The 19,170-nt window shown below is 37.2% G+C and overlaps 1 protein-coding gene across 2 annotated transcripts in view; it reads right to left on the reverse strand.

Moving 5' to 3' along the window:
• FGF12 (fibroblast growth factor 12) overlaps positions 1-18,304 on the reverse strand; it is a 585,431-nt gene extending 567,127 nt beyond the window's left edge. Inside the window, exons 1-2 of one of the 2 annotated variants that reach the window (XM_008009538.3) lie at positions 18,199-18,304; positions 17,888-18,030 (exon numbers count right to left, since the gene is read on the reverse strand). In XM_008009538.3, coding sequence (XP_008007729.1) covers positions 17,888-17,900 — 13 coding nt within the window. In that variant the 5' untranslated portion in view covers positions 17,901-18,030; positions 18,199-18,304. The remainder of the gene's footprint in view (positions 1-17,887; positions 18,031-18,198) is intronic. The other variant, XM_038002368.2, reaches the window with a different exon arrangement.
• Positions 18,305-19,170: the final 866 nt, after the last annotated feature.

Below are 19,170 nucleotides of genomic sequence, written 5' to 3' on the forward strand. Positions count from 1 at the left end.
ACTGCGGTGAGAGATGAGAGGCATTTCAAAAGTGAAAGAAGGAAATCTTGAAGTGTGTGTGTTACATGTACATCATCCCTGAGACTTTAGCTACTTTATGCCTCGGATATAATGAAAAGTGCTATAAAAATTAAATAAACAAAGATTTTATGTTAATATATTGAGGGCTTTATAGTAGTCACTCAATTAACCTTCTATTGTATACTTAACATGTGCCCAGTCACTGAAATTACAAAGCAGAATGACATAGTCCTTATAGAATTAACTCAATTTATCTTCTATTGTATGCTTAACATGTGCCAAGTCTCTGAAATTACAAAGAAGAAGACATAGCCCTTGCCTTCATGAAATTCACAGCCTAGAAGACAAGATAGGACCCAAGGAACTATAGTATAGCATAGAAAGAAATCAACACTACAGGAGAGATTTGAAGGACCAGGGAAAGAAGGACTTCTTAGCAGAAGAGGATCAAGGAAAAGCTTTATTGAGAAAATTACAATCTAAGCATTTGTGGAAATACAAAGTTAATATACTTTGGGAAGATATTATAATATCACTTTCAAGTTATATTGTGCTTTGAATGAGGAATGTAATTATTGTTAATATTATATTACTGATAAAGAACTGACAATTGAACAATATATTTTTATAGTTCTTAGCTTCCCCATAATATGCCATTTGCTAATTCTTAATTAAGTCATGAAACCATATATTTAACAGAATACATTACATTCTTAAGTGTTCACCGAAGACAACATTGTCTGCCTCTCTAAAATGTTTAAACTCTATGTTTATACATCTGTTGTGTGCTTTCAAGACAATGTAAACACAGAAATGTCTCAAAAATATATTGCAAAATGATATACTAAAGCTTCTTCCGGGCAACTGTCCCCTGAATTTGCTGGCTGATTTGAAATTCAATCAATACTAACCTGTACAAATAAAAAGAGCCCTGTTCTTCTAGTTTAAGAATGGTAACCCTGCTTTCAGAAGAAGCAATGAGAACTCCAAGCCATTCTCTCTTTATGGCATTACATGACAGAGTTTGGAGTCTTGTATCTATATCCAAAGTACAGCTCCTTCATTTACATTACTGCTTTGAAAGAACTTCTTAGAGGTTTCTAAAATCAGTAAGTCCAGATCTCTCAGACTCAGAGCCACTGATTAAAATTTCAGTCATATCAAAAAATAATAGGGCTTTTGGGTGGGGGCTCATTATAATTTAGTGGAAAGTGTATTACTATGAGACTCAAGAAACCTAAGTTTCAGTCCTGACTTCACTAGGATTGAGCCAGTTTTTCCAGATAAAATGAAGAAGCTGAAAATGACTTCCAAATTCTCTTCTGACCAAGTTAAGACTCTATTATGGTGCTAGGAAAGTACTAAGTTTTCCAGTTACAAATTGGCAAGGGGATTGTTCTGGAAAATTATCGCTTGAATAGTGAGAGTTAAGACACATTTCCAATCATGAGTTTTGAAGGCAGACTTAATCACTCCCATCCCCTAGAGTCTCTAGCACTTGTTAATATCTTTATGATGGCATTTACCATATTGCAAGTTGAACACTGGTGTCTGTCTTCCATGATAGCATGGAAGGTTCATGAGGTCAGTCACTTATTCATTATCCTGTTTTGCCAACGCATGGCGATATGCATGGCTTAGGCTATGTGTCCAATGTATGCTTGAAAAGTGGAAGAATAGATGAATGAGAATGTCAAAGGTAACGTTAAAAACTTCTCTGGAGATGACCTTGGTAATTTTCTTAAGCCAGTAACTTTTTAAAGCTATTTGCATGGTGTTTTCTCAAGGGAAGAATACCTTAATGACCCTTATGTCTGACAACCTACAGTATATTGGATAAACTGAGGGAGCTGGCCAGGGCACTGCTGAGAACTCCCCAAAATGCTACATCAAGCACTTCTGAATGGAGAGCATCTTTCCACAGGGTTATTTAGTATTTTTGGATGTAAAGAGACTTCCAAGTAAGTATAAAATATTGAACACTGGCTTTTACTTTCATTCCTACATGAAACATAATTAAAAGTACAATAAACGGCATGTGTGTTTATATGTTTTGCATAAATCTTTAAAGATGGAACAAAAGAGAGAGAAGACAACAGCAAGAAAATTTTAGAACTGGAAAACCAGCTGGTGAAGGTAGATTTTTCAGATCTGAGAAAGCTTAGTCCTAAGTCAGCAATGGAGAAAGTCAATAGGTAACCTAACTTGGATTGCACAATCTCCAGAAGTTTAGAAAGTGGTAGCACCAGGTTTGTCTAGAAGTGAGGTGAAGGAGAAAAGGGTAAATTATGCAAAAATGGTGGAAAGTTTGTTTTTAGGATGGTATGATAACCTCAAATCCTCTCCCAAACATCAAGCATCTAGCCAACGGCCCTCCTCAATCCCAGTGGAAGACTAGATATTTGTTCTTTGCACTGGACAGAGCAGAAACTCTCTACATAGTGGGCAGAGTGAATACCACACTGAAAATCAGGAGGTTAAGTGAAGATTTATACAGATTGCCAAAACCCACAGGACCCTCACAGCCAGGTCTTTCCCAAAGAGTCTTCTTTGAGGAATCTTGGGAAACATAAGAAGTAAGACCTAAAATATGGACCTCAGGAGCTCCACAGTGAAAAGCCACCAACATCACTCTAAAACTAAGATCATTGACAACAAGCCCCACCCATGTACACAAAGCTCCCAGTCACCTTTTTAGCCCCCTACACCCACTTTTAAAAATGAACAGGTAACCAAATATAAAAACATCTTCAGAAAATCTCTAACATGAAAGATAGAAATGAAAACAAACAAAAAGCTTACTGGAAACAGAGGTTATGGAAGGAGATTAAAACTTCTTTAAAAACGTAAATCATAAATATTTTCAGCAAAGTATTAGAAAATATCGCATCTGTGAAATAAGATGGCATAATATAAAATTAAACAAAGAAAATTGACAAATAAGCCTCTTGGAAATTAAAAATCTGATACCAGAAATTAAAGATAACATCTAAGAAAAAGATTAAAAGATAAATTTGGGCCTATAATCTAAAAAATAGAGAAAAGACAAAAGAGATAGAGAATAGGAAATAAAACATATGAAAAATAGAAACCTATGAAAAATAATCCAAAATATAAACAATTAAGATTTCCAGAATACCAGAACAAAATGACAATAACAACAACAAAATAAAACACAGAGTAGGAGATCATTAAGAAAATAATTTCAAAAACTAAATTATTTTCAATTTTCTAGAGATCAAAGAATTAAAGAAAATGTTCTAGAATTAAAGAAGAGTGTCCACAGTAAATACACAGCATAATGAGTGAAAATGAAACTATAAGAAGGCAAATTATTATCAATTTTCAAAACACTGAGAAAAAAAATAGACACTAAAAGTTTTCAGAGAAAAAAAAAATATCGGGCATGTACAAAAAATAAGAAATCAGAATGTTAGAATGACATCAGACCAGAATTGGCAGAAAAAAAGATGTTGTAATGGTGTAATTTAAGTTCTGAAGAAAAATTATTTTAAACCTAGAATTCTATACCTAACCACATGATTGTTCAAATATGAGGAAAAATGAAGATATTTTCCAATATGACAAGGCTCAGAAATTTTATTGTGTATCCTTTGTTTTAGGAAGCTGTTGGAGAATGTATTCCACCAAAATAAGAGAGTGAGCTAAGAAAGAATAATACAGAGGATGCAGGAGAACAAGAGATCCAAGCAGAGACCAGCAAAAATTTTCTAGGGTGATGGATAAAGCAACCCCAGGTCCAAAGCAATGCACACAGAAAAGTGTGCACATAGCACCCAGTCATCAGGTTCTGAGGGATAGTACTTCAAGATGAAATTGATAGAATATCTGTGCATCTGAGTGTCTTGAGATGCGATTCAGATAACTGGCAGGGACTTGTAGTTAAATATAGTACAAAGTATGTAGAAAGCTGGGCACATAAAAATAAGACAGTTATCAACCACGGAAAAAACAAAATCTTATGACAAAAGGAGGAGTAATCATAGTTTAATTTGTCTTAGTCATCTAAGTATTTACATAATCATAATCATGCAACTACTAAATACTGATCTAACAAAAATAACAATGTACCAGCCTTGGAAAGATGGTGAGATGGAAAGGATGCATGTTGTGGTGAGAATGTGATAAAAGGAGAGACTTGAAAGCTATTTCCTTGGTGGGACATCAATAAAAAGAGCTGAGAAATTAAGAGGTAGTAAGAAGAGAATATTGTTTATCATATGAAGGTAAATATCAACAAGAGTCGAAAGTGATAGTAGAGGAAAAAAATGGGAGAGAGGACAAGAAAGTACTATATTTCACAACATACTTTCTATAACTGTGACAAAAATAGCAAGTAAAAACAGAAAAAGAAAGAAGAAATCACCTCAAATTTTATGCGTGAGAGATTGTTTTTATGTTGCTTTTGCTCCAGAAGCATTTCTGATGGAATTGAGTATCACAGGAGATTGCAGTGTGTTCCCCAGCATCCTCCTGTCTTTACTAAGACACGATTCAATGGGGTCAGTTGAGATTAAAAGAGGTTGCTCAGAGAAAAGACAAGGTTGTCGTTGCCATCTGTCTAACCGCACCTTATGGTTATTAGATGAAAATCATCTGCTGACCTTCATCTTCAAAATCTTGTTCATAAATCTTTTACCAATCAAGCTGAGATCTTCCCTATACAAGGTGCTTTCTAGATTTCAACCATTGATCATGATGATGCAGTTTGGTATGGTGTGTCTTCCCGGAACAGTTTTAAGAGTTTGATTCAAAAGCATAATCTTTGTGGAGCTGCCATACTTTACAGCACTACACTGAGCTACAACTGAAGGCACACATTGGAAGTGTGGTGCTTAAATTTCATTTAAACAACTAAGCAAACTCGAATCCATCAGACTCAGCAAAACCCCATGGCGATGATTTTGTACCAGATACTTAAAATAATAATATCTACATTTTATTGAATGCTTATTATATGCCAGGTAGTGTGGTAAATACTTATCTTATTTAATAGTCAAAACAACCCTATAAATAGCTACTATTATTATCTCCGTTATATAGATAAGGAAATCCAGGATTATGGAGATTAGGACCCTTGCCCAATGTCTTCAGCTAGGAATTAGGCAGATAAAAATCAAGACTAGAACTGGATTCAGAAACCCCTCTTTTAGAATTCTGTCTTCTCTAAAGAAAGGTCATCAGAATATCAAAAATATGCCATTGAAAGAGTGATGGGTGAGTTTGGAGACAAACGTATTTCTGACATGAGTCTTCATCTATTTAAGCATAGAAGAGTTTGAGAAAATTCATATAACACAGTTGCAAAATGCACGCATATTAGTACTGGTGTCATTTTTACTTCGTTATAATTCTGAGTCTTAATAATTTATAGATCTTAAGGAAATAATTTTTAAGACTGACACTTTTCAAAAGGTTATTTTCAAAAGGACCTTTACCCTAGAATACTAGTCTATAAATTTCAATGCTGGAATTTTAGAGAGTTGAGAGCCAAAAGTGAACAGGAATGAAACTCATTGTTCCATTAAGCAAGAGAAGTGTGTTAGCAGCAGAGACTGGCAAAAATCGGAGTGAAATACTGGGTCACAGTATTTCTTCTGGCCCTGACAGTGTGCTTGTACGTATGCTTTGCTTTGCACAGTAGATGTGTTCTTGAAAAGCTAGTGAATAATTAAAGCTTTGTAAGTAGAATTGTATTCTAGAAGCCCTAGGAATCTAATTTTTTAAAGATGATCACAGTAATCAATGTTTTTGAAATGTAAATGAAATCATCACCTACATTACATAATTTGTAACAGGCTTCCACAATTCGCTTGCAACCTTTCTTCCTTTCTTACATGATTCATCATCTACTGTATCCTGTCCCAACCCTACATGGTTCATGAGGGAAGAGTGTCAGTACTATATTCAGCCCCTAAAACAGTGTCCAGCACAATAAACGGACACTGGATGAATGAAGTAAGCAATCCATTAATCTTTTCCTAGTTACTACATGTACATTAATGTCTCTCTACCTTTGCATATAATATTTCACAGCCTAGAATGATTTTCCAATGTTTTCATTTTATCCCTTCTGCAACAGTGAGTTCATATGTCAGCTCTTTTCTAGATGTCGAATTCCTCTCTATATTCCCAAAAGATTACATTTATATATTTAGTGTAATAGGGGATAGTTTAAACCTTATCTTAGTCATTGGTTCCTGGCCTATAACAGCTAGCCAGAGCAATACACACAGACAATATGATGGTAAAAGTAAATTTAATCTAAATTTTCACACGCATTGCCAACTGTCAGTTCTTCCTAGGTTTCTGTTTATGCATATCTTCAAAAGCTAATTTGTGAAGTGTTCTTGAGGTCAGTAACTTCGTGGTTTTTCATGTCTAGCACCAGTGACAAGCAATGTGCATGGCACAGATAAATGGATACGTCCAAGCATGGATCCTTGTATGAATTAATTAGCCAGTGTGGTTGTGGGTAATGCTGGTCTAATTGTCTATGTGTGATCTCATTGCCTCTTTTAAGCTATGGAATTCCCTCATGAGAATGCTATCCCTGATCCCTTATTCTGATATTTCTGAATAATCAGCAAAATACACATCTATTTCTAGATTGAATTCCCAAGTGCAAGAGAATCTTAGACTAGATTGTCTACACCAGGGTTTCTCAAAGATCTAGACTAGCAGCATCAGCACCTTCTGGGAACTTGTAGAAAAGCAAACAAAAAAGCCCAGGCTCACCCCGGGTTCACTGAATCAGAAACTCAAGGGGTGGGGCCCAGTGATCTGTGTTTTGGCACACACTGAAGTTCGAAAACTGGTCAGAAAGTTGTCCTTACTCTTCTGACATGAACAATGCAATGTTTCCTGGACCCAACCAACGACGTCAACATCCCTGTTAAAATAGTCAGGTTCTTTCTTCTGAAGAAATTAGACTTCATTGTAAGCCAGACAGTGGGAATAAAATAGTAAACCTATGATTTAAAAAATCAGTATAGTAATCAATTGATGTCACTGTTATTCAGTTTTTATTGCATAATTTAAAACGAGTATATCTTAACTACATTGTTTTAAACTGCATACCACAACTGCATGGCGTTCTATGGTTCCAAACAGATAAAAATGAGTGAAATAAAACTAGGCAAGGTGAAGAGGAATCTTAAGGATTTTAAGTAAAGAATCCAGCCCCATATAGAAGCAGAGGAAGTAGTAAGCCTAAGGGTCAAATACTAACAACAAGAATAACAACAGTAGCAGCTGTGATTATTGAGTACTAATTTTAAGCTTGGTTCTTTATATATATTTTCCTCATTTGTCTCCATCTAGAAAGAGAGTCATTGTACAAATTAGGAAGCAAGGATACAGAAATATATCTTACCCAAGTTACAAAGACTAAAAAGTTGTTAGTTATGTGTTTGATTTCAAGTCTTATGATCTTTCTACCACACCACTGAGCTGCCCAGGTAAGCAGAACAGTTTTTCAGTGTGAGGGTTAGAAAAAGAATCTGCAACCCGGTGCTTAATTAAGTCCCTAGGGGTGGAAGCCGACTTAAGGCACATAAGAGCGGTGGGTTCTTTCTTGAACCCACCTGATAACAGGCAGGAAGTCCCAGTGATTCCTCAGGTCTGTATCTCACTGGCCCAGGGCTTGAGTGAGACTAAGCCTGCAGAGATTGGGTATTCTGAAGGTTAATAAAATCTGTACATACACAATGGGACTAGTTTTTCAGTAACAAAGGAAGGTTGATTGGCTTATAAGACTATGCTAAAGTATGCCTTAGGTGTTAAGTAGTGGATAAGCTCATAGACTCTGAAGCCAGTCCGCAACTTACTAGCTGTGTGACCTGGGCAAATTACTTAACATCTCTATGCCTGACTTTTCTCATCCCAAAAATAGGGATGACAATAGTGCCTGCCTCATTGGGTTTTTATGAGGCTTAAGTGAGTCAATATATGTAAAGTACAGTGCCTAAACATAGTAAAAGCTGCATAAGCATTATTTCAAAAGACTCAGTTATCTTTTCAAATGTCCTTTCAATGTTTGACATGAATAAAGCATGAAAGCATGAAGAATAAAGAGCTCTTTTAAGTTTAGCTGGATCTGTTTAAATTTATAACTGAGTCCAACACCTATTACAGTTTTTTTTTCCCATAAAGCATAGAAAAAAAATCTGCTTTATGGGAAAAAACTGTAATAAAATATTGATAAAAGATTTGAAAAAGGATAAAAGTCCACTCATAATTCAATCATCATTATCCAAATATTGCCACTTTTTACATAATACAATCTACTATTTGTCAATGACCAAATTTTACATTATTATAATTAGTGCATATATCCACATGTACTATTTTTATAATTACCCGTATGTCATAAACACTTCTGATTATAACTCATGTTCATAAACATGTTAATGACTGTTAGATATTTCCCTTTCTTTTATTCTTTGCATAATCAAGAAATTCAGTTTATTAACCATGAAACCCTTAGACCTTGGATAACTTTCATCTGGTAGTAGAAAATGCTTCTTCTATCTAAAATGATCAGTAGTAAATCAAACATTGGAAGACATAGTTATTGGTTTTTAAATTGTTTGAAGGCAATGAAGGACTGAGTGCAATTGTTTTTTAATAATATATTACTAATGATTGAGAACTGAAGAAAATCAAACTTCCTATCAGTAATGTCAGTAAAACACTCAGCCCTTGGACTGTGTGTCATTATTCTGTTAGTCTGTCTTTTTTTTCTTTTTTTTTTTTTTTTTAGCAAGAAGGTGCTAGTTAGGGCTGGCAGAGAGAAGAAAACCATATCCACCAAATCAACTTCACATATGACTGTTGTATAAATAAACTCATCTTAATTGTAAAGAGGACACATATGAGGGTGAAGAAAAGACATTATAAAAACATAATGTACAATCTGCTAAGCAAAAATGCCATCAAGTTCGCCAAAAGAGATAGGAGAGAACAAGCAGCTGATCATAAATCTTGAAATGGAATGTATCCACTGTAGTTCCTATATAAACACTTCACAAATGCTGGTTTTTTCAATCCCAGAAGTGAAAAGAATCTTGCCTCTAATCCACTCTTGTTTTGCAGATGAAGAACAAGGCCATAGAAAGCAAGCCACCAGCTCAACCTGAAGATGGGGCGGGAATTAGGATTCAAATCCAGGTCTCCAGATTCCCAAGACAGGGTCTTTTCCACAAGGCCACTGCAGCCATCCGTCAATTCAGACATACACTATACTGTGACCTATGTGGTCACAATCATGCTATATACAAACTTGAGCCAAGTAGCACTTTTTCCTCTGTCTTCGTGCTTTCTCACTCAGAATCACATTAACTGCTCAATAGAGTTATAAATCCAACAACTTCAGCTGAACAATTCACAGCATCGAAAAGCTAGCTCAAACTCAAACTGAGTCCTTAAAATTTGATGTGGTAATTATGATCATGCTGTTTTATTTTCTATAGAAGTTAAGCCTAAAGAGGATCAAGAAAGAATACAAACAAGCTTAAAATAACAATTTCTTTGTAACAAGAAAATAAAAATCAATAATGGGCAAACTAAGAGAGAGAGAGAGATTTAGTACATTGAGGTTCATCCATGGAATAAATAGAGGAACCATAACCTGATCCCAGATCTTCTAGCATTTAACAGGTTAGATTAGAATAATCTAAGTAGTCTGTTAGAGTAATCCATTAGAGTATTAGTTGTATTTCATTGGAACATGCACCACCTGATACCTCAGTGTATCACCAGAGTATACAATATCATAATCCCACCAGTGTGCACACTGCAGGTAGAAAGGCTCAGCCTTAGAACAGCTAACAAATAGCAGGTTCTAAGGAAATACTGCTTATTGAATCAATCAACCAATGGTCTTATTTTAAAAGACTGGCACTGATTGGTCTGTGCTATTGCTTTAGTTGTCTCCCTCACATTTATGTTATTGTTACTGACGGTTTTGCTATATTTGCATAATCTGTTTGTTTTTTATGCTAATGCAAATCAAAGCCCATAGTAAAAAAAAGGACTCATTTCATCTCATCTTAAATTATCTGTAGGCTTGCAAATAAACAGTGATTTACATGGAAACCTTTATCTTGATACATAGCAAATATTTCTTTTAAATCCCAGAAGAAAGAAAGAAGTAAACCAAATTCAATTTTAAATAGTGCTAGAAATGTTGAAAATAGTTTGAAATGAAAGAAAACTCTTTAGATAAAATGTATAAATAGTCTAATTTAAAATTTTCCAGATTTAAACAGTTAGAATGATCATATAATAAATCTTATATAATAGTCTTGTTTGTAGAGAATCTAACCCCAATTTATTAAAATATGTGAAAGAGACTAAGGGCAAAAAAAAAAAAAAAAAAGAAAGAAAGAAAAGAAAAGAAAGAAAAACAGCCCAACACATTTTGAAGCAGAAAGCATATCTAGATTTTTCAGTTTCCAAGTATCTGAAAAGAAATCTCCCAATTTACCTGTGTTGAGGTTTGTTCAATCTGTTTGAGTGCTATCAGTACTGGAGGATTCGAGGAAAACCTGATTGTTTCGCGTGGGTGATAATTGTAGAAGTGAATGAGGTAGGGAGACACTGGCATTGCTGCCTCCTCCTGCCTGCTTGTTAAAGGAATCTTTGGTGCGTTTAGTTATCTTCTGAATGGCCTCTGAAAGTTTCTGGATTCTTTTTCTGCAGTGTAGTCCCTTTGGGCTGCTTCTCAGGCTAATGGCCAATCCACAAACAAGAGAGAAACAAAAACCTAACCACAGAATGGCAGCTTCCCTTTACTTCTTTCACGTAGTTTAAAGTCCCACTTTTAATTATGTGTGCTTTTTGAATCATTAGTCACGGGGCGTGTTTCAGGTAAAAAGCCAGGCAGAGTATGCACTAAAGAAAAAAGAAAAGATCTGTGAAGGGGCAACAGGTGTCCTTTGGGACTTCTGCCTAGGTGCCATCAGTGGCATCGCAGCAGTTAAATACCACGGCCTCCCTGGGTGGGAGTCTCACATTCCCAAAGACAAGGAGACAGGGACTATTTCAAAAAGTAACTGGAGAGATGAGAAAGCTAAAATTAGAACTATTGACATAGATCCTAAAAAAATCCTACCGTGCTCTGCATACAAGGATGCTAATAAGGAGATGAGGAAGAAGATGCTGGGGAAAATGGCATGTCATCTTAGCCTCAAACTCCTGCCATCTATTTTGCATATCTATTTTCAATCCCAAGTCTGTAGTACAGAAATGAAATCTCTCTTCTACACACACTCTCTTAACTCTAAAGAGGGTGATAATAAAAGACAAGGTCCATGCAGTAGGAGTCCTACAGTGCTCTTGATAAAGAACACATGTATGTGTTAGAGTTTCATAGTAACCATCTTGGAGCTTATCTGTGGATTCATAATTGAGGATGTACATCCTCATCACCTGAGTGCTTCTTAAATATCTGAGTTGCAGGTATTACAGGATGTCCAGTGGTTCTGAGATGTACCCCTGATTGAGACCATTGTTAGTGGCCAGAATTTACACAGTTTATGTTTTAAATCCATCCAAGGTGTAATACTTGGCTCAATACATCTCCATCCCCAGACCCATAAGATGTTATATAACTGCCTCAAAACTAAGTCCTAGCAAAACAGAGACAAATTCAGGTGTTGGAGAAGTTACTATTAAAACTGTAGAATAAGCACAAAAGAAATTCCTTTTGGTAAACTTAAGTTTTTGTGGGAGTTAATGAAGATGATTTATTGAGTGTCTATGCATGTACTTGCTGCTAAATCTCCCAAAATGGCAGACGACCAGTTTCTACCATCCAGGATCTCACAGTCTAGTGTAAGTAAAGACAGACACAGTTAAAAAAGGATGAAAGTCAGATTATAGTTCTAAAGAGTTATAAATACTTTATTAGCATGAGTTTTATTTCATAATCATGATATTATGGTATGGCACTTGGGATGGGTATAAGAATTCTTATTTTGCAGAGAAACAGAGGTAAGATGAGTTGCCTAAGTCATTTAGTCTTTACGAGCCTTTGTTTTGTCATAAAATAAAGTTAAAATGCCCAATCACAGGGTCTTAAGGGAGATTGTATATATTAAAAGCCTTTTGAAAAAGTACAAAGTGTTTCGTGAACGTTATTTATGGGTGTAAATACGTGACAATTCAGGAAACCCAAAATTAATAGATGCAACAAACCCATATTGGTCACTCAGTAGCACAAACCACCATACCTAATAAGGTTGGTACTTCAAAAACTTAAAAGCATAAAAGAACAAGGATAAGGGAATGCTAAGTAGGTTGACCTCCCCCAGGCCTATTACTGAGGCTAACAAGCCTCACAATAATCTAAGGCAGGAAACAGGTTAGGCAGGTAGCTAGCTAGGCGGAATAGCTTTTATAGTAGGTACATAGCTTGAGTTCAAATGTTCTCCCACACAATAATTTTGTTTAAATAAACCAAAGGGGAAACAAAAGGCAGGGCAGGAATTATGGCTGTGGAATGTTAAGTGCCTCTTTGGAGCTCATTAATTACTGTAAGACTTTATATTCTAGCCCCCCAGATAACCTACTAGAACTCTGAAAGATGAATGGAGAAGACCCATAAAATGTTAGCAATCAACAGCTCTTAATCCTGTTCATATATCCCTACAGTGTAAGCTTTTAGAGGGCAAGTCAATAAACTATTTATATCTCTGTCCCCCGCACTTAATAATGTGCCTGGAACAATGTGGCAACTCAGTATTTTAAATTAAATGAACTGGACCCCCTTTGATATTTAAGAATCTTGATACCCCGAGAGGAAAAGATTTGTCCAAATTTACACCATGAGAGCTGGAGTGAGAACCTGTATTTCCTATGCTCAGTGACTATATATCATGATTTTACTGAATTATATTTTACTTATCTCACTATACTGGCTCAGTCTTTCCTTATTGTTGTTGTTATTGTTTAACCGCAAAATAGCTCTTCTTAAAACCACTTTCCAGTTCTGATGTACTAATGACTGCATAGACATTTCCTTTCTCCCCTGCAGCGTAAATCATCCTGGCTTCAGAGAAATGACTCTTCTATACCTTAAGTGTGTTGGTTCATGGCCCAGACTGAACTCGGATGGCTGGTATGAAATCTAGAACACAGAATTGAATCTTCCTTGGGAATATATGTGCAGGTCTCTCTTGAGAGAGCAAGTCAAGTCACTCCCTTCCAAGTTCTGGAATCACACTGATGTTTCTGGGAGCCCTCCTGGTACCTAAGTTTCCTGCACTTCTCCCAACTTACAATCTTCTGGATCCATGAAGTCGGCCTAAAAAACTAATTAAGGCTATCCAACGCATATAATCTGAGTCCCCACTATGCAAACTAAAATTTTCTACCTGAGATAGACACCTAGGTGGTTGCTGGAAAGTTAAAGGCTCAGATTTTGCCCACAAGAAGGTTAATATAGTGGTGAAACTGGAAGAGTGAAATGGTCAAGATCAGAGATTGCATTTTAGTTTTCTTTCACATTCTCAGAACTAGGCACACTGGGTACATATCGGATGCTCAGTAAATATTTGTTTAAATAAAAAGCACAAAAATCACAATGTTGATTGTAAGAAATGCCAGTATGTGAGGGACACACAAGTACTTAGGTCATATAAAATATACCAGTAAAATATTAATTTAATGTGGCAAGGGACATGTCAAAGGAATCTCAAAAGGGTTGAACAGAGAGTTATGACAATAGAAAAGGATAAAGTTATATTTACTCTGTTAGAAGTGCCTTGATTTAAGTAGTCAAATATCATCACATTACCATGACTTAACAGCAGACTTTGTCAGGAGCTTAACATGAACGTACAGAATAAATATTTAAGGATAATTTGGGATTGAAAGTAAGTGATTGGAGGATGAGCAGCAAGGGTATTTAAAAGTAAGTTTGTTTTCTGATCTAACTATGAGACATGCAGTGTCTTTTTCATTTCATTTTTGTTGTTTCCAAAAACAACCAGAAGACCTAGAACATGATCCCATATCCACGAGCCTTCATATTTATTAGTCAGATAATATCAAATCTTCTCTACTGAGGTGCCTGGAGTGGTGTCATTCATTCTCAGATACAATCAGTTCCCCGAGATCGACACCAGTGCTTCTTAAATGTTAAGGTGCATAGAAATGACCATTAGATTTTGTTGAAATCCAGATTTGATTTGGCAGATCTGGAGTAGGGACTGAGATTCTGTATTTCTAACAAATTCCCAGGTGATGCAAATGCTGCCGGTCTGTAGAACACCAGTAGTAATGCCCTACATCAGTGGTTAACTCTGGTCATCCATTAGCATCACTTGGGAGCCATTTAAAAATACTTATGCCAAGATCCCACCCCAGAACTAATTAAACCCAAATTATTAGGGGTTTGGCCTAAGCATCTTTACATTTGAAAAGCTCTACAGGTGTTTCTATAGGTAATAAGCCAGCTTGAGGCTGGAAATCTACCTAGACAAAGAAAAGTGTGGTATAGGTGGGGGTCAGTGGGAGGTGAGTGTGTGTGTGTGTGAGAGAGAGAGAGAGAGAGAGAGAGAGAGAGAGAGAGAGAGAGAGAGAAGAGGAGAGGAAAGAGGAGGGGAGAATAGAGGAGAAAGGAGGAAAGAAGAAGGGAGGGGAGGGAGGGGAGGAGAGGAGAAGGGCTAGAAAATGAGAGAAGAAAAGAGGGGAGGGGAGAGGGGAGAGGAAGGAAGAGGAGAGGAAGGGAGGGAGGGGGAAGGAAGAAAGGGAGGAAGGGAAAAGGGAGGAAGGAAGGAAGGAAGGAAGAAGGAAGGAAGGAAAAAAGCCTCTTTCCTCACTCTAAATCATGCTTCTCAAACATTAATGTGCATACAAATTACCTAGGTATTTTGTCAAAATTCTAATTCTGACTCAATAGACCTGGAGTAAATATGGAGATTCTGCAGTTCTGAAAAATTTGTCTGCAAAGCACATTTTGACTATCAAGAGTCTAAATCAGTGGTTTTCAAACACTGCTGTACCTAGGGACCTCTAAAGGAAACATATATGCTTTTTTCTTCCACCCCAATATTCTAATTTCATTGGTACGGGGTGCCATCCCAGGATGAGTATGTTTAGAAAGTATGTCAGGTGATTCTAGTGTACCGCCAACTTTGTGCACCACTTGTCTAAATACTAAACATTTTAACTCATTTAAGAATCTCAAGCCCTTAAGATATGCAAGGCACAAATTCCATCAGAGCTGCTCGGACTGTGTACCAACCCAAAGCTTTGAGACAATGTTAAGAACATGGTGCACAAAAATCACTGAAATTACATCATGAATTGAACCTCAAGTCAATTGATTTATTTTCCTCTCTTCTTTATGGTGTATGACAGGGAGTGATGCAAAGTTGTAAATAAGGAAGCAAAAATAAATTGATCTTATTTGTAAATAGCTGAAGTTCAACTTTCTGGACTCTGGACAACTGCTCTAAGAAAGGTTTTCAAATGCTAGAGGTAATGTGAAGGTTGTCAAGTGTTGGCGATGGGATTCAAGACTAAACGGGCCATTAGATCTGGGTATGGGATAGAGAACTCTGGAATCCTCAACTGAATCATACAATATGACTCTATCTTTAAAGAGTTTCTAATAGAAAAGTACTATATATAGATACATTAGGGAATGTCTTCCTAGAATTAGATTTGAATCTGTCGGGGGAAGAAGTTTGCACATGGCAGCATAAAACGTGAAAGATGCACCAATTAGAGTATTGCACCAATACACATTCCTCTTAATACGCTCTTTTTGGCTGGAATAAAAATTTCAAGTTAGCTACCATCGTTAGCTGTGCCATTTGCATCAACTTAGAAAGTCAGGCCAATGTATAAGTAATAAGCCATTCTTGATCTGATTGTCAAGCAGCTGACAAAGCTTCACTAAGAAAGTCCAGGAACTAACACGCATAAAGACTTTCATCATATTTTTTTTTTCAGAGGCAATTATGGGACCTCAGCAAAATGACCACAGTGTTGGCCTACGGCAGAAGTCTTCATTGTCTTTGGATCAGTGCTGTGATTCACTGTATCACTGCTGTCTGGATTGACATAGAACTTCTGAACTGATTCTTTCTGGATATATTTCTGAGATTCTTTCTCCTTTCTGAACTCAAAAGACTGAAAGAATAGCTAGAACTCTACTGTTAGCAATCTGACCATTAAACCACCTGGAATGCTGAGTGACACGTAGCATGTTTTACGGGCAACGAAGGAAAATAAAAGATGACTGCTGAGAGATACAGCCTCTTTTTATGATTGCCCAGGAATTAGTATATACATTGGAGGCAAAACTGTTACCAAGAACCCTTGTCAAATAACTAAATTTAGTGAACAAATACTAGGTGTCATCGAAGCAAGAAAAACTGTTTCATAGTAAAATGATACTCTTTTTCTGTTGTTAACCTTATGTCCCAGAAATACTTAGTCAACTAGAATATTACGAACCTTTATGTGTTAAGGACTGGCTTTTTATTTTAAAATGAAGTTTATAATAGAGTTAATAATATACGCCTCAAGTGTATTTATAGACATGGATTCTCTCATATGTGTACATCATTGTCAGACACGGAGATGCCCATCAACGTCTCATAAGAATAATTTGCCAGAACTGAAAATTGCCGGCTAGTCTTAATCCATGTTGATTCAGCTCTTTTTATACTGTAAATGCTTGCCTACGTTCAAGTACTTTAAATCTGCCAATTAAATACTTAAAATACTGTATTGAACATAGAACTGCTATCATTCAACACTCCAGTTTCATTAATCAACCCAGAAATAGGTAACTCACCACCATTCTCTGATCCTAAGTACATTACCACAGTGACTGACATTCCTGGTTTAAAAATAAAATCTTGTTTCAAATATAGCTTCCCGAGTTCTGGGTAATGAATATAGTTTCATAAAAGTTGACATCATTTCTTCTGATTTCACCAGAATTAAATACATCCAGTATGCCTCCTGGATATCTGACCACCATATCACTCAAGGCTCTCACAACCTGGTGGGCGTTTTAAGGAAAAGGAGAAACAGACCTGCATAGATGGGGTTAAATCCAAAAGATATCTAATCTTGTGATTAGAATACTCGTTGTGTTTATGTGTGTTCAATATGCCATTCAGAAGTTGATTTTTACAGTTCATTTATCAGTTGGTATGTATACATTATGCAGATTTGCTTATGAGGAGAACATTGAAATATACATGTCCAGAACTAGTAAATGCATTATGCTCGGAAACCAAGCAGTACTCCCATACACTGTTCTTCTTAGAGGTCAGTTCTAACGCATGCTGTTCCAAATAGACCCAATTTCTCTGCTGATATATATTCAAAATGCAGTAGGATGTGGTCATACACACCCAGAAATACCATCTTCATGAGATGGGGGTGGTGAAATTCAAACATTTTTTTTTTTAGCAATGCATTATTGGATATTAGATACAAACGTGCCTCTCAGCAATTCTAAAGCAAATGAAATAGATTTATCTGAGTCCATCCATTATAAAGAAAAGATATTGCTTTACCAACACATACCTCCTCCTCCTCCATTTTGGGGGGACTCCCCCCACCTCCCCCCAAAAAACTCATCACACTTCACTACGCAACTGATGGAGTATTAAACACCGTCTTCCAAGCTGTGGGAGTGAAAAAGAAGTCGCCTTCCTGCCACACTTCCCCAGTGCTGCAACGGACATAGCATCTCCTCCTCTATCGACCTAGTGTGATGCTCGCTCCCCAAGCACTGCAGTCCCCTCGCCGAGGATTGCCTTGGCCACACGCACATGCAGCGGGAAGTCCCCCGATAGGGACAACCACATACCTTTGCTCTCCATTTCGGTCCCTTTCGAGTGCTGGGAAGTTCAATGGAAGTTGGCCGGAAGATGTGGGCCCGCTTCAGATTCCCAAATCTGGGAAGCCAATCTGATGATTTCGCCTGTACTTCCTTCCTTCCCCTCAGGCTTCCTGAAAGATGGGATTTCTTAAACCTTGAAGCTGCAATCAGCCACCAAAGGACACTTAGGAGCAGCAGCAGATTGCCTCTACAGGGGATACGTTGCGACGCGCATCTGATATTGAAATGCATGCACGGTGCCCGCTTAGATTTTTTTTTTTTTTTTTTTTTTTTTTTACCTGGGTCTGGAAGCTGCAGGCAGGAGCTGTCCTCCGAGCGTGGTGCTGCAGGTGTAGTGACAGATCATCCCACTTTGCTCTCTGGATGTACAGCAGATTTGCATGGGCGCTGGCACGCATGCGCAGGGCGTCCCCCCTCCCCTTTTCACCGCCTCCCGCTCCCCCGCCCCCTTCGCCTCGCTCCCCAATACGGTCCTCAGTTATCCCAGCTGAGGAGCTGTAGCATTCGGTCACAGGGAAGCGCTGCTAAAAATAAACGCCGGACCGGATTTTCCTCTGCAAACTAGAAAATGGATTGGACTGGTACTGCGTGCATCAGGACGAATTACTGAAGTCTTAGAGGAGGCTAGTGTCTCCAGGCAGGGTATGGTTTTATTCAGAAGGCAGAGAGGAGAGATTTACGAATCGTTTTTGATGTTCACAATTTGGGTTTCTCTTTCCACTTGCTGCAGTAACTTTCCAGCTGTCTGCTTCCCTCTCCTCTCCCCACTGACTTCACATTGCTTGCTATATTCCTGTATGTGTTTTGTTTTGTTTTTCGAGAGTGGGGTGAGAGTACTTATGGAACTGTCAAAGGTTAATGTTCTCTCGCTTCTTTGTTACTCAGACTCAGTGTTTTCCTGCCTGCCTCCACCTCAAAACTGTTCCATGAGTAGGCTCCAAGGCTTCTAAAGTTCTTCAAACAAAGCCACTGAGGATATTTTGAGGTGCTCTTTTTAGCTTTTTTCCAACAACCTGCAAGAAGTCCCCAAAGGTGGGGAGACGCCTTTTTGATAATAAGTACTTCCAAATGCAATACCTAATCATTTTTGTGAAGTTGCAGGGATAGAATATTTTTCTTGTACAGAGCTCTAGAGGAAGATGCAAAATCAAAAATCTCCTGAAGTACTACCTTCATATAAAAATATTTCTAAAGCCCACACTGTATTTAGTTTATATGCAAAATGTTTAATAGGAAAAATTGTGTTGGAT

The sequence above is a fragment of the Chlorocebus sabaeus genome, chromosome 15, assembly GCF_047675955.1.
Source record: "Chlorocebus sabaeus isolate Y175 chromosome 15, mChlSab1.0.hap1, whole genome shotgun sequence".
Lineage (NCBI taxonomy): Eukaryota > Metazoa > Chordata > Mammalia > Primates > Cercopithecidae > Chlorocebus > Chlorocebus sabaeus.